Source organism: Beta vulgaris, chromosome 3 (genome assembly GCF_026745355.1).
Source record: "Beta vulgaris subsp. vulgaris cultivar EL10 chromosome 3, EL10.2, whole genome shotgun sequence".
In the NCBI taxonomy this organism is placed as follows: domain Eukaryota; kingdom Viridiplantae; phylum Streptophyta; class Magnoliopsida; order Caryophyllales; family Amaranthaceae; genus Beta; species Beta vulgaris.
In genome coordinates this window covers 20797739-20821261 of record NC_079204.1, presented here as the reverse complement: position 1 = coordinate 20821261, position 23523 = coordinate 20797739, and the positions used below count along the sequence as shown (strand labels likewise).

The 23523-nt window shown below is 35.9% G+C and overlaps 1 protein-coding gene across 2 annotated transcripts; it reads right to left on the bottom strand.

The window, feature by feature from the left end:
- Positions 1 to 655: 655 nt before the first annotated feature.
- On the bottom strand, positions 656 to 9367 carry LOC104889154 (pyruvate dehydrogenase (acetyl-transferring) kinase, mitochondrial). Of its 2 annotated transcripts, none has more exons than XR_008968773.1 (6): positions 8645 to 9367; positions 6969 to 7227; positions 6638 to 6818; positions 3753 to 3900; positions 3455 to 3673; positions 656 to 846 (listed from the first exon to the last, which is right to left on the bottom strand). XR_008968773.1 is itself a non-coding variant. In XM_010674307.4 (6 exons), the coding sequence occupies exons 1-6, from the start codon at positions 8891 to 8893 to the stop codon at positions 788 to 790; spliced, it is 1110 nt and encodes a 369-aa protein (XP_010672609.1). In that variant the 5' UTR covers positions 8894 to 9353; the 3' UTR covers positions 656 to 787. The 2 variants fall into 2 exon arrangements, 1 of the variants encoding a protein (XP_010672609.1); XM_010674307.4 differs by having other exon boundaries at positions 3455 to 3668; positions 8645 to 9353.
- Positions 9368 to 23523: the final 14156 nt, after the last annotated feature.

Here is a 23523-nt window from a genome sequence, read left to right as displayed (position 1 = left end):
CTCATGCAAGTCCGCCAGCCCAATAGGCCCACGAACCGCCAGATGCGCTTCCCGAACCGTGAAAATCAGTAACAGACTGACATGGGTCAAGATTTTTCATCCCGTGGATCCTATGCCGTGAAATCTCAACTCGGCCCACTAGGGCCCACAAACCAGCCCATTCAGCCCGCACCAATGGCCATCTCTACTAAAAATGAAAGTTGAGGTTTGGTTTCTAACGAAAAGTTCATCTCACAAAAAATAGTTCATAAAAGGTGGTTTCATGGCACGTTTTTCCTATACGGTAATTTCTCACAAAAGCTAGAATTTAAAAGATACTCCCTCTGTATTTTTTTTATCTTTCTCATTTAGAATCTTAACACAATTCACAATTAATTAAAATCTTTTAAATTTTTCTCAATATATAAGAAAAAATATAGTCATATAGAGCCTTATTTGATTAGTCTCATTGGGTATTTTATTAATATTCAATTATTAAAATTTTTACTAATATGTAATGAAAGATATTTAATATAGAATAAGTGTATTGGTAAACGTACATAGTCAAAGTAGGAAAGATAAAACAAAATAGATTCAGATTATTTATTTGTAATTCTTTTTTTTAAAGGAGATGGGGGGATTTGATGAGCAGAAGGTTCAATCTTGAACAGTAAGATTACAAGAACAACAATACATACATCATATAAATCTAAAGCATCCATAGTAATACATGCTTATATCTCATAATCATCATCTTAATGAGAAGATCATTACAACTTTAAATACAATTTAAAAATCAGCTGTGCTATTATGGCAGAGGTTCTTGAGAACCTCCCAACCGAGACAAATGAAGATAGGCATCTGTACCTGCACCAATGTAATAAGAATCACTCAAATTGTCAGAAGCTTATCGTGCCTGCAGTAGCAAAAAATGTAACATAATTATAAGCAGAGTAACCACAATACTCTCAGTGATAATCTGAAGTAACACAAAGCATCAACTTGCCGTCTGGAGCTTCATTGAACATTTGCTAATCATCTAAACTATATTTTAGAAAGTATAAAAGTTCATTTACCCTTTCACAGGTTTGGTTTATGCTAAGACAACCCAGAACGAACAACCAAGGTCTGGACCTTTAGACATAAGAAACTGACCAGAATTTCGAATTCAACACGACCAGTTCTTGTGATCAACTATGAGTAGATTTTCTGGAGAAAGTGATACCGAAGATGAGTTTTGTGGCTGATTGGGGGAAGAATCAGGTGGTACAACCAGCACTGTTTCAATTACGATTATTGTCTCGCTGATGGGGAAAGTGGTTCCATCCTAGGGTCTCCAAGGGGAAGGAGGGTCTATATCAGTACAGTACTTCTCTCCCGTCTGTGCAGTCTGCACATATTATCCGCACATATGGAGCATATAAGGTTATGGTATGTTTTGTTATTCTTAAGGTTGATAGACATGAGAAGTATCTAATATTGGCCACAACTTAAGTATGAAAGGGAGGGTCTGAAGAAATGTACACCATGAGAAGTTTCTCACTCCCAAGTGAACTAATTGTTATTATTCACCCAACTTTGAAGATAGTTTGGTGGGCTGCTCAGGATGGAACGGAAGATCTATTGAAAAAGCTGGGACTCACTACAATTACAAAATCTATTAGTGGAAGGGTTTTGCAACTCAACATGCCCTTCTAGCAAAACAAGCCCGGCATCTGCCTACAAATGGACATCTCCACCACAATCTACAGTTTATTTTTTGGAACTCATAGTTCCTAAGCTAAAGCTCTATTGTTGGATGGGTTGAAGTACTGAGTGGGTAATAGAAGACAATAAGGGAATTGGATGGTATGCATGACTGCCTGGAGAATCGTCTGCAATGGTTCCTATTCTGTCCCCAAAATGCATAACCCAAAGCTGATATTACGTAGTTTAATTGGTAGCACGTCAAAAAAAGTCGGGATGCTAACAAAGTTGATCCCAACCTTGCAGTAGTGCTGTAGACTGTAGTAGTGACAAACAAATTGTTCTGATGAAGTTTATATTACAGCTCTGTAAACGAAATCAACTCATGATGTACCCCTGTAGCGTGAGTTCAGAATTAGTACCATCACTCGATAGTCTTGTCATAATCAAGTCTGATGATCATAAATGGCTGTTTTAATAGCGGTGATTTTAAAACGACGGTGGGTGATAAGAGAGATTCATGTCAAGAGATTGAAGGTGCATTCTCATGCAATAGCTTCCTTCAATCATTGCAATTTGATCAGGTTCTTTGGTTGTGCTCGCCAGTAACACCTGAGGACCTTTTCAAAAAGCTAAACACTCATTCAACAGGCAGAACCCAGATGCTCATTTGGTAATAAAATTTTCTCCCCCTTGTGTGTATTGATCTAGTGCAGCCTCCTTACTTTGATTCCACCGTCAAAAATAAATAAACAAACAGCTGCAGTTTGTTCAATTCATCAACTTCCACTTCTATGGTGGAAGCAAATACGCAATTAGCAAGCTGAGCCTATGCTATGACTCAATATGAGAGGGTAGGGGCACTTTAGTAAGTAGCCTCATAATTAAGTTGTTACTAGCATAGAAGAAGATAGTTTGTTAAAAGTTGAAGCTCAATAAATAAGGCATATCAGTGAGACAGAAATCATGTCTTCAAAATTGTGGAGAAATTAGTAGTTTGTAGCTTTGGGGGAGTGCCATTCCCTCTCGAAAGATTGGCAAGGCTATAATTGGTGATTAGTCACCGTAATTAGCATTAATTGAGTCATATCTTGCTTCTTTTCCCTTAGTCCTTGTTGATCCTTCTCTCTATCTCTATTATATGCACTTAATTTCTCTGTTTTGGTTACTAAGGTAAGTGGATTCGTAGCAGCCTACCCTTCGATCAATTAAAGGAACTGTACGCTTCCTTATTCTTCCCTTTTCAGTTTGAACAGTTGGACTTGAACTACAAACTTAGGGTGCATTCTGTTCAACTCATTTTGACTCATCTGAAGTCATTTTAACTTGTTTTAACTTAACTAATCTGAACTTGGTGAAACATCGAAGCTTATTCTATAAGGTGGTTGAACTTATTGAAACTTATATGAACTAATCTGAACTTATTGGAACTTATTCGAACTTATCTGAATTTACTCAAACTTATCTGAACTTTTTTTTGCTTAGATGAGTGAAAATAAGTTGAATTAACAGAGCTTGAACAATTTCAAGCTATTTTGCATGATCTTGCCACAAATAGACGGAACTGGAAACTTGGATAACATTTGTCTAATAGTCTATCTAGCAGATTAAACCTAGAATATCCTTTCTAAAAGTCCAAAGAAGAGCAAAACTCCTGCATAGTTTGAAGACCAAGTGGAACTAGTTGAGGCTAAAGACAAATGCAAAATATGAAAAATCAATTTCAGCAAGAACAAGCACCACAACAAATGAGGGGTAGGGATTAGATTTCAAAGAAAGGTGAACTTACCATATCCTTCCATTGAGATAATTTGCAGGTCACCTCCAAAATAACGGGCATATAATCGACTTATGGGAAGCCCATATCCATATCCAGCCATAGTTACATTTTCACCAGTTCCAAGATCAGTGTCTTCACTCAATGGGTTTTCAGCAGTACTATACAGGTATGTGAAAATCCTAGGGAGACCACTTCTTCGAATTCCACCCCCTTCATCTGACACCTATACTGTCATAATGGAAGTCAAGAAAAACAATGGAGTATGAAGATTGCAACAAATAATAAGGATGCCACCAAATCAACATGCCTTAATTGTGACATCCTCTATTCCATCAGCTACTATAATCCGAATAGGAGGAGCTACTTTGTCTGAATCCATAAAGCGCTCTTGGACAGCACGCAAGGAATTCTTCACCAACTCAAAAACCATAATGTGTAAATGTGAAGGTACATACCTGACATCAGTATAGAAATGAAGATCAAGATAAGAATACATGGTTAAGAGATGATGATAAGAGAGCACAAATCATGCTGATGAATGCACAATGGTCAGATCAGATATTGCCACTGCTAAAACATCTTATGATACCTTGTACAGCCATGCTCATTTCTCTACAAAAGATGACATATTAATATAGAATATTATATGGTTTGACAAAAAAAACGAATAAGGAAAGGAAAATTCAATATTAGGTAGGCAACTCAGGTCAGACAAAATTCCAATTTCCGTAACCTTTGTTTAGAGAGTCCCCATAGTGGATACCTGAGGTTCAATTGATTTCATTCAGGGAACGTGTACCACAATCTGTAAAATCACTAACATGTAAAACAAAGTACATTTTAGCCACCAAAGTTGGTGAAGTATTTATAGTATAAACTAATAATTACAAATACTACTACCTCATCCATATATATTTTTTTTTGGTGAGGGGAAACCTCTATATATTTTTGTTTTTCTCAATCACTCCCCCTAAATAGAGTGCCCATTTCTTTTGAGCACAAGTATTAAAAAGAAATCATGTGTAGAACCTTAATTATATTAAGGGTTATGCTATATGCAGCCCATATAAATACACTACTTAAAATGGAAATAAGTTGTGAATTTATGAATTTTTTTTGCATCAACCGATGTAATAAATGATCAATTAATGCAACTTATTTTCATTTTTAGTTTCTTATATACAGCTCCTAGGGCTGCATATAGGTTTTCCCTTATATTAGATCATAATTAAATATAGAAGTTGGTAAACTTTTTATAAATTGTTTATTAAGGAGAGAGAATGTGGGCCATATGGAAAAGTGGGTGATATTATAAAAGTTGAAAGCAAAATAATAGTATTTTAATGGGTGGACCCATACCAAATAATGAAATGGAAAATCTATTTGGGGCAAAGATAAGTTGAAAAATGGGCACTCTATTTAGGGGCGGAGGGAGTACTTTTAGGGACACACCAAGATGTAAGGCTTAATAGTGAGCCATTACTAGAGTCACATGCATGGTGTTAAAACAAGGCCACATTGTATCGTATAGTCCATGTCATGAAGGTTTTTAAATCTATTGAACCGATACTATCCGCATCGTAAAGGTTTAAAAAAACCGTGTTTTAGGTGGGTCCAAGGGATATCTCATGGTTTGAGCCGATATTTGACAGTATGACAACCTCATCACCCCCGTTCCCGCATTAGTGTGACCATTACCGCGATCGTGACTGAAACCGCATCTTCGAACTATGGTCACATGGGATAAATGTTGTGAGAGGAAAAGTAAAGTGGGAAAAACAAGAAAAAGTAACACCCCGAAAATGAAAGTGCAAACCATAATAAAAACCAGAGATATTTTTTTAATAAACTAGTAAAAACACCGTGTTCACGTAAAGAGAAAATCATTCAAGTTCATTAATATTCTGTTTATTATAGAGGAAAGGATGCCAGCAACCCTTACTATTTACATAACCAATAAACTTCAGGAGTTGGAGGTCCCAAAAAGATACCGCTCTACCAATGGTAGGTACTCGAAGTGAAAACACCTATAATATACTAGGTCACTAAAAAGAAAGTCTACAGTTTCCTATATATAAATATATATATAAGTGAGTTCATATGAGAATGCATACTTACATTAGAAATGAGAATGTATTTTACGCGAGGTAACTCTAATGAAAAAGTGATGTAACTCCAGAAAAAGAATATTAGAAAAAAAAAATAAAAAATAATTTTTTTTTTTTTGGATTCAAAATTTTTTAGGGGTATAACCCTAATGTACAAGTGTTGTAACTCTAATCCAATCGTGTAGTTGAGATTCATTCGCATTTCTCATGTAAGGAGCATTCTCATGTGATCTTGCCCCTAAAAATTCTATACAAGCTTGCAAAACATTTTCATATATATATAAAAGCTTGCAAAACATTTTTCTATACAATGTTATCCAAATTTAATTGTAGATTGTAATTTAATGATCTTTGTAAGTAATTATTGTTAGTAGAAAGACAGAGAATATACTAGATATCTATTTGTATCAAAGATAGAATCTTTGCAGATATTTCGGGATAGCAAAATAAGACGCAAACTTAATGTGACACAGGAAGTAATCCTAATAAAAATCGTTGACATAAAATAAATAAAAATTGACATAATAGATAAATAAACAACAGAGACAAGCCCCACTAACAAACACCATCGTCTATGTTATGTATCCATCTGCATCGATCACCGAAAGCTGTTTTCCAGCTTGGAAAAGAATCACAATGCTTTACTAACTTACGACAAGAAAAATCAAGTTACAAGTTATGTAACATGCCTTCATCAAGTTGTCCAGGATTGCTAACGGACAATATCATAAAGTTAAAATTAGAATTCACTTCTGCAAGTCCGTCTATCTTTCTAGATTTAGCTTCATAGACGAACATCACAATATGCATAATCAACAACATTACAGGCAAGAACATTTAATCTAAACTTTAAGATGTCGCAGGGCATATACAACTTCATTTCTAAGCCTCATCTAGGATTCTTTTGCATCACTTTTTATTAACCTTGTGTTTCTCTCTAATCTTCTCCTTAAAATGCACATCTTGTACTATCTTAGATTATTCTTCAAGCACAAGGGTTCATGTGCTTTAACTGTTATTTACATTAGCTTCTGCAAGAGATGAGAATTAGTATGGCAGTAAACTAGATAAACAGAAAACTTACGGAAATGTAAAGTTGAGATCTCCATAAATATCAATTTCAGGTGCACTGCCATAATGACGCATGCAAATTGCACGAGCATCCTCACTAGCATTTCTAGCAACCTCTAGAGGAGACATTTTTGTATGTATGTAGCCTATACGATCAGGAGGAGGATTTGGATCATGCAAGGCCACATGCTGCCCTGTGTTTAGCCAAAAAAGATTTAGCACTATTAGACGGTGTTATCTAAGACAGCAAGAAGGAAAAAAGAACATTAATGCTGTTGAAGTGGTTATATTTAGACAAAAAATAATATAAAATAAAATGAAAGAGTAAGCAACAAGGACAAAACCTATGAGCATACGGATCCCTATTCTGGACATATAAAAGCGATCAAGGAACTGATGGATTTCAACCAAATCTTCATAAACAATCTTGGGATCCATGCCTTTCTTCAACTGTTGGACCCCCATGGCCATCATAGGGACAACATTATTATGTCTTACTTTAATCATCTCAATCATTCGGGTGAACTCTAGTTCATCTTTTTTATCCTTGATGTCAGGGAATGATCTAAGATCCCGAAAAGAATCTACATACCAATCATGCACCTGAAGAAAGAGGCTTTACAATAATTAACGTAATAATAATAATAACATCACTCTCCTTATCAAAGTGAAACTTTCATATACAGCTCTGCAGTTCACATCAATCAGTCTCAAATAGAAAACTTTAACATGACCATTCGTAACTTATTAGGATAATATGCATGTCAATGAACTAATCAGATTCCACAGTTCGTGTTTTTAAGAGTCATAAGAAATCCCCTGAAACCATTGTAAATTTCACAAAAACTCTATCTTAAACAATGGGTTAAAAGCAAATATACATAACATGATTACAGGAAGCAGATATGCTGCTGCTACAACAGCGTGGCTTGTAATTCTAATACATGAAACCTTAAAGGAATCCTACCTCCTGTAACCCTTCCAACAAAATTCAGTTGAACTTAATGGCAGATATTTTTTATAGTGTTGAATGGCGCGTAAAGGCAGCTTATATTGCTAGATCAGTCAGACATACAGTACTTCGTAAATTGTCAATTTTCATCATACACACATATTTGCCATTATTAAGGAAAAAAAGCCGAAGAATCTATTAAATGATCATGTATGTAAGGAAGCTGTTGAAAGACAGTAGACTACAGAAGCCTTAAATTTCATTGGAAAGATAATTATCAGGTGAATATGCAAAAGTGTTTAGAATTTTAGCAACTTATCAGTATATAAAACCGGCCAAAGTAGAACTCAGATTTATTTATTTTTCCTTACTCTGGAAAACAACACACACAATATGAAATCATCACCTAACTGCTCCCACTGAGAAACAGAGAAGCAAACGCCATATGACAGTGAATGCACCAAAGGAGACACTCACAAAATGCGAAAACGAAAGATAACTACAATAAAGGAAATAGCCTTAAAAACACACCAACAGTTATACAAAGAGAAAGAGCCCCCATGTAAACAAATTAAATACATTCATAAACAATTCCAAAATACCACAATCCTACCAGAAACACAGCAGCTCCACCTTTCCTTTCTGGGATCATAGATCATATCCTTTATCAGGCCAACAACATTTGGATTATCTATAAACCCAATAAAGAACAAAATTTCTTGATTTGCATCCACTTCTAGTTTTGCAATTGACATAATGTCCACAAAATTACTCAATTCGACAAAAAGAAACCACATGCATTGAAATTAAACTAAAGATCAGTATATATACAGCAAAATGTCAGTTCAATTCCAATGAAACAACCACAAGCAAACACCTAAAAATTGCGTATCGAACTTCCTAATATTCCTAACTCGGAAATTTACCAGAAAAGATCAATCTGAAAAGTGCAAACTTTCCAAAAATGCCAAAAAACCCAGAAACCAAATTCATACAATAAACAACAGCTCAAAAACTAAACACCCAAAAAAGTTTTAAGTAAAAAGTGGTAAAAAAAAATAAATTTACCTTCAAAACAGCAGGTTTAAGTGACAAACCATAAGGAAGACTCTCAAGTTCAATAGCTCTACGTGCAATTCGAATGGGAAGCTCTTTATGAAGAAATTGAGCAGAAATCAACAAATTACGATCAATTGGTTTAGACCCAAATTCCATCATATACCTAAGAGTTACTCCTGTTTGTTTCATAGAACCCCATTTATGAACCTCATCAATCAAACTCTTCGAGAAATTCTCAGTAACTTTCTTCAAAGCCATGATAAAATTCAGTTAAACTATAAAAATTATGAGCAAGAACACAACTTTAACCCAAAATCAAAAGTACCCAGAAAAATGGGTGCGCCAAAAACATCACCTTAACCCAGAAAAATGGGTGAAAATATGAGCAAAAACACCACCTCAACCCAAAAACTAAAGGTGCCCAGAAAAATTATGAGCAAAAACACCACCTTAACGCAAAATAAAAAGTACCCACAAAAATGGGTGATAATTTTGAGGCAAAATCATAGGGAAAAAACTAAGGTTGCATGATTGTGCAAGTGAGAAAGATGTGTTACAAGAAGCACAAATAGATGAGGAGAGAGGAAAAGAAGGAGAGGATGATAGAGACAAGACAGGAGGGGTGCGTTATAGTAGGACCAAGAACTAAATTCTTCAATCTATTTTATGTTTAGACGAATCTAAAATGGTGTAAATGTCTTTTTATTAAACAAATTTTTAGGGTTTTTAATGGAGGATTTAATACACGTTTGTGAAATGTGATTCTGATTTGTGAGCTGGACATAGATAAGAAAGGTGACTTGCATGGGAACGTGTTAGATACTTAAGCTTAAGCTAATCTTTAAGGGATTAGGCGGCCAAAATATAAGCATATACTCCATGTAATTTACCTTTAGAATCATGAGATTCTTTTTTTTTTGTTGATGAAATGTTACTAGATTAGATACAAAGTGAGTGAATCAATGAGAGAATCATGGATTGTTTAAGGTTGTTGGTAATAAAACGATTAAAAATATAAATGTGGGTCCATTGTTGCATTAAACAAATAGTAAAAGATCTAGCTATGAGATTGTCAATGACCTTATTTGGTGTAATTTAGATGGGAAATTTACAGAATTTTTTCCCTAAATATTATCAAAGGAAGTTTTAAATTCCCTTTATATGTCAAAATTGAACTTAATTCCCTACATAACACCCACGTAAGACAGCACATCATAAATTTAATGTATTATTGTACTTAAGCAAAACTGCTAACCAAAATAGTGGTTACTGACGATGAACTGCTATCCTCAATAGCAGTTAAGGAAAAAGTAAATTGTTACTCAGAGTAGCGAAGCAATATACAAGATCGCTATTCAAAGTAGCGCTTTATAATGCACCCCCAAACCAACCTGAGGCAATCATCCTCATTTCAGGTCGGAAAACCGCTACTAAAGTAGCAGTTCATAAAATAAGACCGCTACTCTCAATAGTGGTTCATTAAAGAAGACGGCTACTCTCAATAGCGGTTTATTAATTGAACTTAGGGCACCGAATTTCCCATTTCACAACATCTTTTCTCTCAAACTTTTTCCTCCGCCACTCTCTTGCAATTCACTCGTCGACCATCATAGTAGCCACGATCACCACTAGCTCGCCGGCCACCAGACCAAGATCGCCGCCCACATCAGTTGTTACTCACCTCCTCAATTTGTGGAATCCCAATTTGCGTGGTTAGTTCATTTTATTCATTAAAATTTTTTAATTTAATTTGCTTAGCATGTCATATTTGTTATGTATTTAACTAGTTTAGTGTTGCCACTTGGCAATTGATTTGTTTGATTAGTTTTATATTAGCATTTTGTGTGCTTAGTTATTAGTTGTTTTCAATTTTTTATTTGATATGTATTATTCCATTATTTGTTAGACTTGTATGGTTGATTTTGCATGAATTGAAAGTATAATTGTAAAACATTGATAATGCTTGTTGAGCTTATGAATTAACTTGATATTAGTTGTTTAATTTGGTTGATGGATTGATGAATTTAGTTGTTTTAGGGAAGTTACAAAGGCAACTATTATAGGTGAAGAATGATGAATCAATATTTTTTGTATTTCATGTTTTGATGATGCCAAATACTTAGGTGTTTGTATAGTTTTTTTTAAAAAAAATATAAAATTCCAAAAGTACTATTTTATTAATTGTTACATGATAATGTGTATTTTATCTTGTGGTGAAAGATTAATGAGTTTTAATCTAATCAAGATATTATAATTTATACACGCTTAGGTTTATTATATAGTATGTTTAATGGATCTATTAACTTAGATCTTTTTAGTTATTAGATATTTTGTTGTTGTACTGTTGAGAAAAATCAGGTTGATAAACCGCGTCTTCAAAGTAGGAGAATTGAGGTGATATTTTCTCTAACCTCCTGCTGAATATGTGAGTCCAATGGATAGTGAGAGGTGGGTAATAAGCGTCGCAAAAATCGTGGAGGATGTGCATCGAGTTATGGGCCACGATCCTTAGATCTTAGCAAGAACACAACATGGAGAACGGTAAGTGAAGAACAAGAAGTTACAAAACCTATTTAAGAGAAAATACTTGTTTGAAAAACTTAGAACTTTCAAGCATTACAATTCTATATTTACTTAGAAAATTTTTCTGTAATTTTCTTCTTCTCGTACAATACATTCTATTGTAAAATTCTTAGTATTTGGATGAGTGAAAAATTCCAGAATATCCTTGTAATCAAGTGAGAGAAAGAAAGAGAGAAAAGAGAGGACTTCGAGTGAAGTCAAGTGAGTGTCATCAGCTTAGGGGGAACTGAGTAACCGGGAACAAGTTCCTAGTGGAACAGAGAAAGGTCCAGTAATAGGTTGTAAAGAGAGTCTTCTGGCCTATTTCAATAAGAGAAGTATTGAAATTTCTGGGGGTCAAGGTTCTTCTTCCTATTAGGCCTAGATAGTTTTCCTTGTAGGTTAAATTTTGTGTGTGATCTTTCTTTCCTTTTAAGTTCTTTTAATTCCGCATTAAAATTCGAAAATTTCCCCTAAACTATAGTTAACCCCCTCTTGTAGTTAGTCTACTGTTCATACTAGAACTACAATTAGTATCTGAGTTAGTACCTCCAAAAGTCATTTAACCCTAAGTAGCTTGTACCCACTAGTAGAATAATTGCTTATTGCTGCGATTTTATCCATACACAACAATATATTACGTAAAAAGAAAAGAAAAATATATAAAATACCCATATTGTTGCGGTTTCGGTCAAAAACTGCAAGAATATAGTTTCAACGGGAATTTTTCGAAATTTTTTTACTTTTTGACCAAACATATTGTCGGGCTTTCTGGCAAGAACCGCAGCAATATATTAAAATAATATTATATTATTTTAATATATTGCTGCGGTTCTTTCCAGAAACCGCATCAATATGTCCTTAAAAAATATTTAAAGATGACAGGGTTATAACTGAGTGCCTCTCACACGCATACTAGGATTTTTTCATTCTATCTCATCCTCTCTTTCACGCCTCTCACCTCTCTCCTCTCTCATGTTCTCACCATGGCGCCTCACCCTCAACTTTGTCTCATGCCTTTCTCACCTGCTCGCCTCACTCAAAATTCTTGTCTTTCCTCACGGAAAACTACAAATTAAATTGGGGTTTAAATTCTGCTCGATGTCGCCCAGATTTTTGGGTCGATTTTGCCTAGATTTTTGGTCAAATTTGCCCAAGTTTTCAATAGAATTTTGAAAAAAGAAAAATAGTGATTTTGGTTTCGAATCTTCTGTTGATTTTGGGTTCGAATTTGGGGCCTTTTGTGTTAGAATCTGGGGCTGTTTAGGGTTCATATTTTCTATAGTTTTTGATTTTACGTTTCAGCAAACTTTTCGAGGTCTGCAATTTTGACGCCGACGTCTTGAAAGAACCGGCGGCTTGTTCGTCTCACACACCGGCACCTCTCTCTCTCTCTATCTGACCCGTCGACCCCCCTCTCTCTCTCACCGATCGACCTTTTTCTTTGTCCTCACCAAGACACCATGGCGCATCTCTCCACCAACGTCGTTCGCCGGTTGCCAACGTAGTTCGTCTCCACAAACGTTGTTCGCTGTTCGTCGTTCGCAGATATCAATCGACATGGCGCTTCATCTGGCGAAACCACCAGTCACCATGACATTTAACTGTTCTTTTTTTCGTTTTCTAGTTTTTCTTTTCCTTTTTTTCCGTTTTTTTCCTATTTTTATATCTATTTGTTTTAAGATTTTTTTGGTTTTCAGTTTCTTTTTTTTTAATATATTTTTTGTAATTAGTCATTTAGTTGTAACTATTGTTTTTTTAATTTTTGCTTTACTTTTTGATCTTTTGTAATATTTATGTAACTAGCTTTTTTATCTGTATATATTAATGAGATTCATATGTTATTTCATCTTCAGTTCATTTGTAAATTTGTTAGATAGTGGATGGGGTTAGTTGTCTGGTTTTATTCTTTCAAATTTAATTGCAAAATGCAAAAAAATACTTTTTTTTTTTTGCCTGTACCAGAACCTATTGCTGTCGGTTTTGGGTAACAACCGCAACAATAGACCAAGATAATGTTGCGGTTCCTAGCCAAAATCGCAGTAATACATTGTGCGTTTTTAATAAAAAATAAGCCTATTGCTGCGGTTTTGGCTAGAAACTGCAGCAATATCTTGGTCTATTGCTGCGGTCAAAAACCGCGGCAATATGTTAATTACCTATTGTTGTGCCCTTAATTGTTGCGCGGCTAAAACCGCCGCAATAGGCCACTTAAAGAACGCAACAATAAGCATTTATTCTACTAGTGACCTGACACCATGAACACTATGGGAGAAAAACTTGATGAAGGGTATTCTAGCCAACGTTCATCCATGTTCAATGGGAAGCATTACCTATATTGGAAGAAACACATGGAGATGTTCGTATAAGTAGAAAACTATCAAGCATGGGGGGTTATTGAACTTAGCGATTTCGAAATTACAAAGAAAAGTGAAAAGAGGGAGCTGATTTCTAAACCCCTTGAAGAATTTGATAACGATGATTTTGATAAAATGGAGATGAACAATATGGCTAAAAAGCTGCTCCATTATGTCCTTGGTACTCATGAACACAACATAGTCATGGGATGCAAGACCGCAAAGCAAATGTGGGAACTACTTCAAATCACTAGTGAAAAAACCTTATATGACACAAAAAAACAGATGCGATTCTCCAAAAACCGCATAAGTAAATTCACAATTCTCTTGGCGCAATTTTTTGGGCTAATAATTTGGTGCGGTTTGCAAGAGAACCGCATAACCTGATGCGGTTCTCTTGCAAACCGCACCAGATTATTAGCCCAAAAAATTACAAGGCCCAGTCTCTCGTGGCCCAATCCCTCATGGTCCAACTTCCCGTCCCCCTAATAATACACACGCCCCTCATAAAATTCATTAATCCTAAAATTTCCTAAAACTCTCACCCTCCTCCCTCCTCCTAGCTCCTCCTCCCTCCTCCTTCCTAATAAATCGCGACAAATAGAACAACGCATTGCCACAATCCTCATCACTCCTTTCTCTTCCCAACGACGAACAAGACTTCGCGTGAACCACGCACCAACACCGACGAACAACGACGAAAAACGGCGACCAACACATCGCTCTTCTCCGCCGCTTCGAAAATTTCGCCCAACCATATCTAAAGTCCTCTTCGAAGATTGCGCTCAGGTCTGAACTCACTCTTCTTCGCCACTTCGAAAATTGTGCTCAGATCTGAATTCGCTCTTTGCCGCTTCGAAAATTGCGCTCAACCATGAACTCCCTCATCTCCGCCTCTTCGACCTAACGTTCGTTGTTGTAGTTTTTTTTCTTTTTTTTTTTCCTAATTCTTGCCTTTTTGTAATACTCGTATATTTCCTGTTCAATTTCTTTGATTTTTTTTTTCGATTAGTTGGTGTTGTTTTTTGTAATTATTTTTGCATTTTGTTTGTATTTTATTGTTTTTTTTTGTAATTATAATGTAATTTAGCTTTTATTTTCTGTTAATTTTTGGTTTTGTGATTTTGTAAATCCCTCTCACTTAATTTGTAGTTTCGTTATTTACGGTTGATAATGGAATTTGCTAAATCTGGTTGATTTTGGCTCCCATTCATTTAGTTTTTTGGTTTCAATTTAGAAAAAGAAGAAGTTGAAGAGGAAATGGGTGATGTGGGGAAAAAGGTGGAGGATGATGGGAATCAAATAAGGCGGCAAATTCCGCCAGGTTATGTGGCTGGATTTTTTTTTTTACCTAAATTCCAAGAAGCTGCTGCGGTCTTGAGATAAAAACCGCATCAGTTTATTACCTAAAATGATGCGGTTTTCCCTAGGAACCGCATCAGTAAATTGTTATCTGCTGCGATTTTGGACCGCATCAGAAAATCTTAGTGAGCTATAGTGAACCCACCTGATGCGGACCAAAAGCGCATCAAAAAGGCCAGTTTTGACCGCATCAGGTGGGGTTTTTTCCACTAGTGAATTACTCATGAAGGAACAGCGGAGGTGAAAAGATCAAAAGATAGATATGCTTATGCATAAGTATGAATTATTTTAAATGAAACAAAAGGAGCTTGTTCAAGACATGCTCACTCGCTTTTCGAACATCATAAATGAACTCAAATCTCTTGGAAAGCTGATGTTGGGAAGCTTGTTTGGCATATAGGGTGCCCGAAAGATGACTTGTGGGTGAAATGGGTGCACAACATCTATGTAAAAGTGAGAAACTGGTGGAAGTTTCAAGCTCCACCAGGTGCAAGCTGGGTTATAAAATACCTTTGCAAGGTTAAAAATGATCTCACTCAGATGGATATGGCTAATTGGAGTATGAATCATGTATACTCAATTAAGAAGGTTTACACTGATATGCTGGAGAGAAAAAGGGAAGTCATTTGGGCTCTAGGTGTTTGGAACAGGATGAACTTACCTAGAAACAAATTTATTTTGTGGTTAGGAATCCAGGGCAGGCTGAAAACAAAAGATATGCTGTTTTTACATGGCATTAGTCCAGATAACACATGTTGTTTGTGTGGTAATGCGGGGGAAACACATGCTCACTTGTTTTTTGAGTGTGAATTTAGTAAGCAGATTCTTTCTGCAAATCTAGAGTGGATTGGTGTGCCATGTAGGCAAATAACCTTACAGCAGTGGGTAGCCTGGGCCAGGAGAAGATATAAAGGAACCAAAGTAAGAAGGCATGTGATGTATATTGTCATAGCTGCAGTTGCTTATCAGATATGGATGGCACATAATGAAGCTTATTGGCAGCACAAAGTTCGTAGAATAAATCATGTAATTAACAATACAAAGTGTATAGTTAAACATAGAATTCACTTTTGTGTTTCGGAGAAATGGAGTGATAGGGATTGTGTATGGGTAGATAGCTTGTAATGTGTAGTTAGGCTGTTTGTGGCCTGTGGGTTGTTCAGTCCTTGAAGGACGAAGGTTGGACATGTTTTTTGGTTGGCAACATACTAATTACCAAAAAAAAAAAAAAATTGCCAATTTTTTTTTTTGGGTCAAAAGGGCCGCGGTTATGGTCAAAACCGCAGCCCTTTGTATAAGAAGGGCTGCTACGGAAAGGGTTGTTGGCCAAAAACGCAGCCCTTAGGCCTGTTTTTTACCGCAGCCCTTCCGTTTTTTTTCCACTAGTGTAAGCTGTCATAAGTGTGGAGGTCCCTGATCACTTTATCAAGGACTGTCCTCAATGAAAAACCGATAAAGGTAAAGGAAAACTCAAGGTAAGGAATAAGGATTAGCAAAAATCTTTTTCAAGAACAGGCATGAAGCGAGCCATGGTTGCTGCATGGGGAGAATTTGATTTTGATGAGGAGCAGGAACAGATAGAGTAAGAAACTGCCTATCTATGCCTCATGGCTAAAACTGAAGATGAAGGAGAGTTGTCAAACAACAAGGTATGTTATAACACTATAGAAGAAAGAGCTTACAAAACTTAAAAAAAGCCAACTTGTGAAATTACTTCAAGAAACCTTAGACGACTATAAGGCAATTTGTGTCAAAAAGGAACGAGCAGAAAATGCCTTAAAAGTTACTAAGAAACATTCAAATTGGCTTAACTCAATAAAATCCGATACTGAAAAATGGTTCTTTGATCTTTTTGATAAAAATCGGAGTATTCAAGAAGCATTTGAGAAAGTTAAAAATGAGAACTATTTTTTGAGTATGGAATCGGCAGAGTTGAAAATCTTGGTTCCTGAAGGAGCATATCCTTCTTGTAGTACCAGAACAGATTTCCAAAGATTAAAATCTTATTACGAAAATGTTTTAAGTGAAAACCTGGTACTTAAGAAGGAACTGGATTCTTCTACGAAAAAGTATCCTAATCTATTAAGCTGGATACAAAAATATCAAAATGAAGGAAGAGATGGACTCGGTTTTAACCATAAGAAGAAAAACAAAAGAAAAAAAAATGTTGATATGCCAAGTTGTAAAATATGTTCTTACTGTGGGAACAGTGGACACATAATGTTTGATTGTTCCACCAGGGAAGAACGTATCGAGAGGAATATGTACATTGTTAAACAGGTATGGAAGGCTAAGAGTGAATTAAGTCCAACAAAGGAGCCCAAGCAGGACTGGGTTCCTACCACTGACTAACTGCTTTGAATATAGATTGAAGTGAGGGGGAACAACCTATGGTTCCTCAACAACAGTTGTTCTAAGCATATGACTGGTGACAAATCAAAGTTTCTCACTTTCAGCTTACCATGGAGGAATAGTGACCTTCAGAGACAATCTTACAGGTAACATAGTGGTTTTTGGTAAGATTGGTAAGTTTCAATCACACTCCATAGATTTGATCGAGGGCTTAAAGCATAGTTTACTTAGTACTCCCTCCGTTTTTTTAGATGTAACATTGGACTTTTCACATTTGCCGAGGCACAACTTTGACCGATAATATCTCCAATTGTATAAAAGTAAAAATTATAAAAATATATATTTGGAAAGTGTATACCGTGACGAATCAAACAAGATCCCAAATGACTATATTTTTTCTTATGTATAAATAACAATTAGTGGTCAAAGTGTAATGGATGAATAGTGTCCAAAATCAATATGTTACATCTAAAAAAAACGGAGGGAGTATTTCTCAGTTTTGTGATAACTACAATATAGTGAAGTTTACTAATGAGTCATGTGTTGTCAGCAATGAAAGTACAGGAACCAAAATCTTTGAAGGGACAACGAAATATAACACTTCTATGGTTGCACTAGTAGAAAAATGACGATTTACGTCTCACCATCTGCATCGCACAATAGGACAAACATCGCAGAAGACTCATTTACGTCGCATGCAACAAAGAATTGACGCAAAAGACGACCTATGCGCATCGCATGAAGCCCACGTGTGACGCAAATAATCATCTGCGTAAGATCCCTCCTCACGTCCGACGCAAGTTATTCTCCCTCTCTCTCGCACACTGGCACATGACTGGATTGTATCAAACGATGTGCATCAGACGAGTGAGCTCATGTGTCGCGGATGACTAATAGATTTGCATCGGATCTCATGGCCCATCCGACGCAGATCCTCGGCCCACTATAAAGAGCTCTAGCCTAACCAAAAATTTAACCTAAATAAACAACGCCCCTTCTCATATCACCACTCTCTAAATCTCTCTCAAGCACGCGCGCCCCTTCTCACATTCTTTCACTCTTAGATTCTCCTCTCTCACTCTCACTCTGTTGAGCCTTCTCACATTCCGGCAAATCACACCATCTTCCATTTTCTCTCTCACTCTTACACACTTGCGAACGAATCTTCAGCGAGCAAATCTTCAGCGGATCACTTCAGTGCATGAACATATTTACGAACGAATCACATCATCTTCTGTTTTCTCTCTCGCTTTGACACGTTTGAATTTTTTTCATTTTTTAATTCGATCTGTTTTTTCATTTTTAGATCTGATTTTCTATTTTAGTTTTCAAATCTGAAAATTCGTTTTTTCATTTTTAGATCTGAAAAATAAAAACTTAGTTCATGCAAATGAAAAATAAAAACTTTAATCCTTTCGTTTTTATTTTTATTTTTATTTTTTATATCTAATTTTTTTGTTTACTTTTTGGCATTTTTATGGTTTATTTTCAGATCTAGAATTTTCTTTTCAGATCTAGAATTGGTTCTTCTCGAAGTCGTCTCCCTCGAGCTCATCGAAAAACGTCGGCTGCAGTGTTCCTTTATTGTAATAGATTTTGTTCTAATTTTACATTTTTTTTACACATTTACAATGTAATTTATTTTGTATCTATTGTATATATTTTTTACATATGTTTATATCTAATATTTACATATTAATGCAGGAATTTGATTATGATTTTAAATCATATTGCGGGAATTATTTGCTTTTGGAATCATGTCTTGATCAACCCAGATAAATAGTGAATCAAAACATGCAATATTGGAGTTTGAGTTTAAAAAAAGCTGAAAAATTATATGCAAATTTCACTCATTTGCGTCGCACCTAATGCCACATGCGACGTAGATGAGCATCATTTGCTTCGCAAATTACTGTTGCTTGGGCTTGCTAGCAACTGTTGGGGCATTGTCATATCTCCCGTCCGCGTCGTATGTTGGGCTATGTGCGACGCGGATGATGTCGTGTGCTAGTTCGACGCAGATACCGTCTCTCTTATCTGCGTCGAGACCTGTGCCGCCAGACCCATGTCCGACGCAAATAGTCGATTCTATACTACTATTGACCTGAACCTTGTTCCTAGGAATAATCTTACCTGTTTCAGCGTGATTGAAGAAGATCCTCTATCATGGCATAAGCGTTGTGGTCATGCTAGCTTGTCTCTATTAAACAAACTAAGTGGGAAAGACTTAGTGATTGGTTTACCAACAATTAAGTATATGCACCGGCCACTGTGTTTGTGATCCATGTGTAAAAGGCAAACAAGTAAGATCCTCCTTTAGAATCTAGGAAAATGGTAAGCGCACAAAGTCCATTGGAACTTCTTAATACGGACTTATGTGACCCTGTACGTGTCCAAAGTAGATCGATTAATAAATATATATTGGTTATTGTTGATGATTTCTCTAGATATACATGGGTTATCTTTCTTCATAGCAAAGATGAAAACTTTGATGAGTTCTTAACTTTTACTAAAAAGATTCAATGAACAAGTGGTTTTAAATTAAAACACTTAAGATCTGACCATGGTGAAGAGTTTGAAAACTCCAAGTTTGATGATATTTGCAACAATGAAGGCCTAGATCACAACTTTTCTTCTCCGAGGACACCACAACAAAACGGAGTAGTTGAAAGAAAGAATCGGACGCTGGAGGACATGGCTAGAACGATGATTATTGCAAGCAGTCTTCCAAAGAGCTTTTGGGACGATGCAGTAAAGACAACATGCTATATCATAAATCAAGTTATGCTGAGGCCAATCATAATGAAAACGCCTTATGAACTCCTTAAAGGAAGAAAACCCAATATTTCTTACTTTCGTATTTTTGGATGTAAATGTTTTGTACACAGCAATGTAAAAGATAATTTAGGAAAGTTTGATGCTAAAAGCGATGAAGCAATATTTTTAGGATATGCTTCAAATAGCGAGGCATAACGAGTTTACACTACAAGAAAATGCTACATTAACGACGGCTGGACAGCGACGACTAGTAAAACAGACGGTATTAGGGTAAATAACGATTGCTTCAAACCGATGGCCCCCACCGACGGCTTTTAACAACATCACCGACGGCTCAAGCGGATTCTAATATCAACGACGGCTTAAAGCAGACGTAGAAACCGTCGTTAAGAAGCCACCGACGGCCAAACCGTCGTTATTTTCTAATTCAACGTCCAAAACTGCAACGTCAGTTGGTTAACGACCGTTGGCCGTCGGTATTTCATTTAGCGACGGCTTTTGAAGAATCAGCGACGGCTTTAAGCAGTCGGTGACTGGGCCTATTCTTGTAGTTTTACCACAAAAGAACAATGTGTGTAGAAGAGAGTGTCCATATAATTTTTGATTAAACTAATTCTCTACTGGATACAAGTTGTGATGATAACTTTGTCATTGGATTAAGTCGACCTGAAGGGTCAAACCACTATGATGAGGAACTAACCCATGCAGGAAAAGAAAAGAAGCATGTTACTGAACCTGATAACCCTGTGCCCGATCCTCAGGGGGAACAAGCAAAAGGTATAACACAAGAATAAACAGGAACTCATGAGAATGAAGATAACTCCTATGATAAAAACACCTCAAGAAGAACCTGAAGGAACTATAACAACACGGAGATTTGATCCAAATCCTTAGAAACACTAAAATTCTCATCCCTTAGGTTAATTATAAGTGATATTGAAAAGGGAACACAAACGAGATTCCAAATGAAGAATTTTTGTGGTTTTAATGCTTTTCTCTCTATGGCAGAACCTAAAGATCATATGGAAGCATTAAGAGAGGCTGATTGGATTATTGCTATGCAAGAGGAACAGTTTCAGAGGAACAAAGTCTGACACATGGAGCCTAAGCCATAGAATCAGAAGGTCATTGGACTTAAGTGGGTCTTCAGAAACAAACTCAATGAACATGGAACAGTCGTAAGGAACAAAGACAAACTCGTAGCCAAAAGGTACAATCAACAAATAGTTCGATGAAACCTTTGCTCTTATTGCTAGGATAAAAGCTATTAGAATTTTGTTTGCTTTTACAGCCTTTATGAGATTTAAGTTGTACCAAATGGACGTAAAGTGTGCCTTTTTAAATTTAATTTTACTAGAAAATGTCTATATGGAACAACCTCCTGGATTTGAAAATCTCGATCTTCCAAATCAAATATATAAGCTTGACAAAGCTCTCTATGGGTTAAAACAAGCTCCTAGATCATGATATAAAAGATTGTCAAACTTCTTACTTTCTCACGACTTCGTTAGAGCAAAAGTTGATAGGACCCTGTTCCTCCGTTCAAAAGGAACATACATATTAGTAGTCTAGATTTACGTTGATGAAATTATATTTGGTGCTACTAATGTTCTTCTTTGTAAGAAGTTTATTGATCTTGTGAGTAGTGAATTTGAAATGAGTGTGATTGAGAGTTGAACTTCTTTTTGGGCTTGCAAATCAAGCAAACCGAAAGAGGAACCATGATCCATCAACAAAAATATGTCAAGAACTGCTAAAGAAATATGGAATGGAACAATCCAAAACAACCACACTCCCATAGGAACAGGAACAAGGCTAGATAAAGACACAAATGATAAGTATGTAAATGAGAAGAAATATAGAGGTATGATCGGTTCTCTACTATACTTAACTGCTAGTAGACATGATATTGCTTTTAGTGTTGGTTTATGTACAAGATTCCAATAAGATCCTAAGGAATCTCACTTGACGGCAGTCAAGAGAATTTTTAGGTATTTTCAAGGAAGTGGATGCAGACTATGCTGGAGATTTAGTTAATCGCAAAAGTACATCAGAAATTGTCTATTACCTAGGAACTCATGGAGCTCCAAGAAACAAACTAATGTTGCCTTTTCCACTGCAGAAGCTGAGTATGTGACTACTGTTGCATGCTGTTCCCAGGTCCTATGGATCAAGCAATAAGTAAGAGACTTTGGTATTAAATTTAAGTGTGTTCCTCTCTACCGTGATAATACTAGTGTAACATGCATCTCCAAGGATCTAGTACACCATTCTAGGGTTAAGCATATACATATTAGGCATCATTTTCTAAAGGACAATGTTGAAAAATGTCTTATTAAAGTTGAGTATTGTCCAACTAAAAATCTAATTGCTGACTTTTGACTAAACCACTTCCAAAAGAAAAGTTTGAGAGAATTCGCTTAGAGCTAGGGATGATTAGAATTCATTGAGTATTCAACTTTTAATAACTCCCTTTGTCAAACCGTACTCTATGTGACCAACAAAAAATTATGAATTTATTCATACATTATATAGTCAATCTCAAGGACTCACATTAGTCTTCATAATACTCCCCTTATTATCCACACATATACTTGAGCAAAATCTGGTTAGGTTTGTGTACATTTAGCTTGAACATGTAACATGCATGAGTTCGCGTCTACTTTTCTATATTATATTATTCTATAATTCTATAAATATCTTCTTTAATCTTTTAATTTTTTTTCTTCAAATTTAATTATTTTCTTCATTCACCTCCCACAAAAGTTTATTCTTGATACATTGCAACGTTTCACCAGCGTCTAAGTTCTTAACTGAAAAATGAAATATAATGGATTAAGAAAGAAAGGGAAGCGATGCCATAAATATTTTCACCATCCCACATAAATCTACCCCCACATAAAAGCCTTCATCACATCAACCCATTTTTACACGGCAATTTCACTTTTTTCTTCAAAACCATCAACCTTAGAAAAACCACTCAAACTCTCTCCAAAACCCTCTCAACTTCTTCAATTCTTCTCCACTTCATCAATGGCACCCAAGCGAAAAAAATTCTGGTGACACCAAAAAATTCCCTAAGAAAATAAAATATGTAGCGTTTCTTGATGTTGTTAAGTTTAAAAAATGGTCTAAAGTTTTAAGTTCTGATGAGGGTCTTTTTGAGGATGAAATGAGCGAATTTTGCTCAAAATTCAAAAACAATGATGGGCTATGCATTAGTATATTTCATGGAGAATTTGTGAAATTTAGTGAAAATCTAATTAGTGAATGGTTTGATGTACCAAATGAAGGGTACAAGGATTATATTAAGGGTAGGGCAAAACTGAATGTTAATGGGGCTTCAAATGCTAAAATTCTGACTTTCTTTGGTGACAATGCTTCTAACCGATCCTTGGATCAAAAAGATCTTTTGTCCCCTTTCGACAAACTGCTTTTTCAACTAGTTTGGCCATTCATCTGACGTATAACCTCCAA